The sequence below is a fragment of the Trichosurus vulpecula genome, chromosome 3, assembly GCF_011100635.1.
Source record: "Trichosurus vulpecula isolate mTriVul1 chromosome 3, mTriVul1.pri, whole genome shotgun sequence".
In the NCBI taxonomy this organism is placed as follows: Eukaryota; Metazoa; Chordata; class Mammalia; order Diprotodontia; family Phalangeridae; genus Trichosurus; species Trichosurus vulpecula.
In genome coordinates this window covers 293,352,886-293,359,623 of record NC_050575.1, presented here as the reverse complement: position 1 = coordinate 293,359,623, position 6,738 = coordinate 293,352,886, and the positions used below count along the sequence as shown (strand labels likewise).

The following is a 6,738-nucleotide window of genomic DNA, read 5'->3' as shown; positions in this document are numbered from 1 at the left end:
AGGGCCTGTTCCGCCCGGCTCCTGGTCTGGTTGGTCCTACCGCCACCCACACTGAGCTCTGCTCCCCTCTGCTCCATGCACAATAGACCTCATCCAGCGACCATCCAGGCTGTCCTGGGCTGGATCCCTGCTTCCATCTGCTATTTTGTGGGTTCTGCAGTTCTAGAATTTGTTCAGAGCCATTTTTTTATAGGTTTTTGGAGGGACCTGGCAGGGAGCTCACACAAGTCCCTGCTTTCTAGCCACCATCTTGGCTCAAGATGAGTCTTCCTTATTCCAGATCCAGCACTCTATCCACTGTGCCACCTAGCTGCCTTATTTCTACCTGTACAATATCCCATTTGCCTCAGTTTCCTCATCTGTGAAATGTGCTGGAGAAGGAAACAGCAAACTGCTCTAATATTTTTGCCAAGAAAACCCCAAATGGGATCACAAAGGGTCAGACATGACAGAAAAACAACTGACTGAACCTCCTCTTCCCTCACACAGCCATCACTGTGGTCAAGCCCTTGTCACTTCTTGATTGGACTATTGAACTACCCTTCAAACTTTTCTCCCTGTCTTGAGTCTCTCTCTAAAGCACAGATCTGGGCAGTCACCAGCCAATGCAATGAATGTCATTAACTCACTCTTGCCTTAAGGATTAAAGAGAAAATTATCTGTTTGACATTTAAAGCCCTTCATAACTTGACCCTTTCTTATCTTTCTAGTCTTCTTAAACTTTATTCCCCTCCATGTGCCTTTGATATAACTGCTCTCTGGCCTCACATGTAATACCCCATCTCTTGACTCCATACTTTTGCACTGGCTGTCCCCATGCATGGATGCCACCTCCAGGTTTCCTTGGCTTCTCTCAAGACTCAGGTGAAATCCAGACTTCTGCAGGAGGCCTTTCCTGGTTCCCGTTATTGGACCCCTCCCTCTGAAATTACCTCCCATTTATACTGTGTATATCTTGCATAAGCATAGTTATTTTTATGTTGTCTCTGCCATTAGAATGTAAACTCCTCGAGAGTAAGAACTGCATTTTTTTGCCTTTGTTTGTAAACCCAGCATTTAGTCCAGTATCTGGCGAATAACAGATATTTAATGATTCATTGACTGTCTAAATGACTATGGTCTAGAAAGACTAGACTATTTACTGTCCCCTGTTCTGGTTCTGTGCTCTTCCATTTCCATACCTTTCTTTATGTCCTTCATACCTGTAATGGATCCTCCCACCCCCAAATCTCAGCCTCATATCTCTGCCTGTTGAGATGTCTCTCATCCTTCTACGCTCAACTCTGCTGTCATTTTCTCCATTGAAGCCAGTCCACCCTCCTCTCTTTCCCATCTCCAATCCCTCATCCTCAACTCCAAACTAGAAGTGATTCTAATCTGACTTTTCAAAGTTTGTTGTCTGGACCCCTCCTTCTGCCTGTATCATTTGCATACACACCATCATAGAGGTACAGCTGTAAAAGACCTTAGAAGTCACTTAGCCCAACACATTCATTTTACAGATGAGGAAACAGAGACCTAAGGAGATGAAGCAAGTTGTCCAAGATCATATACCTAGTGTGAACAAATGAAAAACTATTTGTTTAGTGCTGACTATGTTCCAGGTACTGCTTTGGGAAGATAAATACAAAAAGCAAGAGAGTTCCTGTCCTTAAGAAGCTTACATTCTAATAGGAGGAGCAGCATTGCTAAGGGAGTCATGGCCAGGGAGGGGTGTTTTGGCCAGGGAAATCACATGGATGCTGAGTGGAGCTGTAGGGTAATGGATCTGCTCCTCCTTTCCAAGAATGTTTGGGGTTGATTTGATTCTGGTTCCCAGAATCAGAGATAGTACAAAGGGAGTGGGGGAGGCAGAGAAAGCTTTGGGAATGGCTGTATAACAACTGCGGTCAATGGTGTGCATCCCATCTGATGAGCTAACACCAGAATGGCTCCTTGGCACATGTCTCTGCTACGTAATACTTTATATGTACTACAAGTGGGGTCTAGTCCCTACACTGGGGTATAGTTAACACACTATGTACAGAGCCTCATGACTCTCATCTAGGCGTATGAACTACTCAACTTCTCTCTGGGTTTGGTTAGCCCCTACTACCTGCTCTGACACCAGCACATCTAAACTCCCAAACTTACGTTGTTGTGCGGGCATTTCAGTTGTGTCCGACTGTTTGTGACCTCATTTGGGGTTTTCTTAACAAAGATACTTCCTTTTCCTTCTCCAGCCCATTTTACAGATGGGGAAACTGAGACAAATAGGGCTAAGTGACTTATCCAGGATCACATAGCTAGTAGGTGGTCTAAAGCTTCTCGAGGGCAGAGACCATTGCTTTTGTCTTTTGTACCCTCAGCACCTAGCACCATACCTAGCATGTAGTAAGTGCTTAATAAATGCTTGCTGATAGATCAATGTTTCACAAGAAGGAAAAAAAGGAGTTAACTTGAGTATTTCTGAGGAGCTCTGCACTGAATACTACTTCTTATTATGTGCTGGGCACTGTGGGAGAGGTAGAAGAAGCAAGAAATCTAGTGGTGCTCTCAAGTGGCTTAGAGTTTAATGGCACTAATATTCAGGAAATACATTGTGATTTAATTCAATGACTAAGTGCCAAAATGAGGACACAACTTCAACTTGGGTAGAAGTTCAAAGAGGGGTTTCTTTTGACTTCTCGCAAGGACGAGCTTGGCGCGCTGTCGACAACCTGAGTCCCCTGTGGTTTCTTCTGGCTCTTTTGGCGATGTTCCCTCTGTTTAGGAGGGCCTTGAGCCACTTTTCAGTTTTCAGCTTTCAGCAAACTGTTGAAAGGCAGAACCACCAGGACAGGCTGCCTAATTTTCACGATAAGTATGGCACCCCAATATTGCTCAGTGGAGCCACTTTCTGTCTTGCCATTTGGGCATATGCGGCTACACAAATTGGAATTGAGTGGAACCTGTCCCCTGTGGGCAGGGTGGTCCCAAAAGATTGGAGGAGCCAGTAAAGGAGAAATTCCTTTTCATCGAAGCTGGCCAAAGCTGGCGTCATTCTGGATTGTTCCAGAATTAACATAACGAAGTAAAGGTAGTCTGTTATCAACTGTAACGTGGCATTGTTAATGTAATAAAATGCATTTGAAATCTTAAAAAAAAAAGTTCAAAGAGGGAAAAGGGAAGCAGCATGGTGCTGTTGAAAGAATAATGAGTTTGGAGGTTCAATCCAAGATGACTTGGGTTCAAATCCTCATGTTTATAACCTATGTGACCTTACGGAATTAGTCAGTCACCAGGCATTTATTAAGTACTTACAATATGCCAGGTACCGTGCTAAGTGCTGGGGAGACAAGGAAAAGCAAAAACATGGTCCTTGCCCTCAGGGAGCTAACATTCTAATGAGGGAGACAGCATGCAAAAAATTATACATGTAAGCTATATAATAATAACAAGCATTTATATAACACAAAGTGCTTATATATGTATATATATAATCTCATTCAATCCTCATAACACTCCTGTGATATAGGTGCTATGATTGCTCCCATCTTATAGATGCAGAAACTAAGACAGAGATGTTAAGTGCTTAGGGTCACATAGCCTAAGTGTCCAGGGCAGGATTTTAACTCAGGTCTTCCTGACTCCTAAGTCTAGAATTTGATGCACTGAACCGCCTAGCTGCCTAATATAGACAGTGTAAATGGAAGGTGATCTAAGAGTAAGGCACTAGCAGTATATGTATTTGAGGGGGAGAAAGGGGGAGAGAGGAGAGTAGGGATGGAGGATTAGATAGGAGGTCTCTTGCAGAAGATGGGATTTGAGCTGAGTATTGAAGAAAGCCAGGAGACAGAATTAAGGAAGGAGTCACAACCTCCCTGGCTCTGTTTTCTCACCTGTAAAATGAGGATTTGGGACTGGGTTGTCTCTGAGATTCCTTCCGACTTCGGGACTCCGACTGTATGAATGTAGGTTTGAGGAAGCCGAGAAGACATTCAGGAAGGAGAAGGCATTCTGTATGTTTTGCTTCTTCTTGGAGAATGTGGGACTTGATCTCCCTCCTGAAGAACAGTAGACTTAGGATAAGTGGAGAAGAGAGAGAAGATATACCAGGACTGTGTGTGTGTGTGTGAGTGTGATTATGTGAGCACAAGCAAAGGCACGAAAGCAGTAGTGAATGTAGCATGTCTTCGGGATGGGGAGGAGGCCAGTGGGGCTACCAGAGAGGATGGGCACTGAGGATTAGTGAGAACTAAGGCATGATAGATAAGGTGGGGCTGGTTTGTGGAGGGATTAGAAAGCCACGCAGAAGAGTTTAGACTTGGCATATTGGGCAGCTGATTCTTGAGCAAGAGGAATGACCTGATGGAAGTCATTTTTAAGTGTGATTAGTCTGACTGGATAGATTCCAGACAGGAGAAGAGGCAGATTGAAGAATTCAGGGGCTTGAAGAAAAGAACTGTATTACGGGATGCATTACATAGGTTTTCGAGAAGCAAGGAATATAGTGGTGGCCTCAAGTAGCTTAGAGTCTAACGACACTAATACACTCAGGAAACACATTGTGATTTAATTAAATGATTAAATGCCAAAACGAGGACACGAGGTCCGCTTTAGAAGAAGTTCAAAGAGGGAAAAGGGAGGCAGCATGTTGCTGCAAGAAGAATGGGATTGGAGATTTTAAACTGAGATGCATGCAGCAGAGACCATAGTAAGATAAAGAGGCAATTGGTAAATGACCCTTAAAGTCAACGTTATTTGGGAGTTTTAGTTTAAGTCACGAGGCGCTTAGGACCCCTCGTATACTTCTGAGAAAGGAGTCATTTTTTCAATGCAATTCAACATTTATTGAACATTCCTGCTGGTAGAGCGCCTATAAATTTTAGAGAAAACAGGGTTCTGCACCTTGTAGCTTATGGTCTAATAAGGAATCATTCATTCATTCATTCATTCCACAAGCACTTAGTAAGCACCTAAGATGTGTCTGTGTGTCTAGAACATTGTAGGCACTTAAATGCTTATTGATTGATTGATTTGATATGCCAAGTATGGGGCTAGGTGCTGGAGATATAAAGACAAAAAAGAAACAATCCTTGCCTTCAAGAACCTTACATCCTAGGGGCAGCTAGGTGGTACAGTGGATAGAGCATCTGCTCTAGAGTCATGACTACCTGAGTTCAAATCTTGCCTCAAACACTAGTTGTGTGACCCTGGGCAAGTCATTTAACCCTTATTGACTCAAAAAAAAGAAAGAAAAATAACTTTCCATTCTATTTGATTGAAATAGTGTATGCATATAAGTTAATACAAAGTAAAGGCAAAGGTCATTTTGGTTGGTAAGGGCAAGAGGACCCAGGGAATCATAATACAGTTCTTTTAGAAGGTAGCAGTAGACTCACACTCTTAAGGAAGTTAGGAATTCTTTGCCTGAAGTAAAGGCAGGGAGAGAGTGATTTACAGGGATGGGAGATAAAGGCCTGGGATATGGAACACTGTGTAAGGACAACAACAGACAGGCCAGTTGGCTAGAACCTAGAATGAACAAAGGAGAGTAATGGTCAGTAAGCCTGCAAAGGTGGGCTGGAGCTAGATTGTGAAGGGCTTTAACAACCAAATGGAAGAGTTTTTAGTTTATCCTAGAAACAAATGGAAGCCACTGGATCTTTTTGAACTGGGGAGTTACATGGTCAGACCACTGTTTTAAGAATGTCAGGTTGGCAGATGTGTGGAAGATGGATTGGAGAAGGAAACCAATTAGGCTAAAAGTCAGGCTGAGGAGTTATAAGGGACTGAGCCAGAGTGTGACCATGTGAATACAGAGAGGATGACTAGGATAAACAATAATCCAAGATAAGTGCATTAGGACAAAAGTCCTACACTGGAAGTGAATGTTGAAAACTAAAAGTAAATAAATTATTTTTAAAAAAAAAAGAAAGAAAAAACAGTCCCTGCCCTTAAGGAGCTTATATTCTAATTGGAAGAAGACAACACAAACATGAAAAAGGGAATTGAAAATGGTGGGGGATGCTCCTGGCATGGGAGCACGGTTGTTAAGTATAGAGAATGAAGGATGTCCATCTCCTTCCTCAAAACGGATGTTCCAGGAGGTATTCATTAACAGGAGAAGGAGGTCACAAGGGTAAAAGGAGAAGGCATTGGAAACATGGTGGCAAAGTTTGGAGAGTAAGGAATGGCTGGTCTGGGCCCTTCTGAAAAATGTAGGACTTTTAGACCTTGCCATTCACCTGGCTGCAGAACTTTTAGAGCCTCCAGGCCTTACCATCATCCCTACAGGTGAACCCCACTATGTATATTGCCAATTAGAGTATGAACTCTTTGAGAACACAGACTGTCTTCTTTTTCTATGTGGATCCATGCCACCTATCACACTGCTTGGGACATAGTAAGCATTTAATAAATGATCATTCATAATTAAAAAAAGTCCTACACTGATGCTTCATTATGAGGTGGGAAGAGCTTTAGGCTCTAGGGATATGCATAGATAAAGGACAAGCAGGTATGGTCCACACTCTATGCATGCCTATGGTTCTGAGACTAGCCTTTCTTGCAACAAGATATCTCTAATCTAGACAAGCCCTCTCCTCCTGCCTGATGCCACTACCCTACTGCCCTTTCTCTGGAATCCTGCACCTCCGGAATCTTCCTCACTAGAAACTCCCTGCTTCATTGTTGATTGGCACCTACCTGCCACATCAGGATCAGGAAAGCAATCAGACACACTTAAGAACAACCCTACTCCTCCCTATGAAACAC

The 6,738-nt window shown here is 43.1% G+C and overlaps 1 protein-coding gene across 1 annotated transcript; it reads left to right on the top strand.

The window, feature by feature from the left end:
* The first annotated feature begins 2,685 nt into the window (after window positions 1-2,685).
* Window positions 2,686-3,128, top strand: LOC118844231 (cytochrome c oxidase subunit 7B, mitochondrial-like). Its single transcript, XM_036752076.1, has one exon. The coding sequence runs from the start codon at window positions 2,736-2,738 to the stop codon at window positions 2,976-2,978; it is 243 nt and encodes an 80-aa protein (XP_036607971.1). The 5' UTR covers window positions 2,686-2,735; the 3' UTR covers window positions 2,979-3,128.
* Window positions 3,129-6,738: the final 3,610 nt, after the last annotated feature.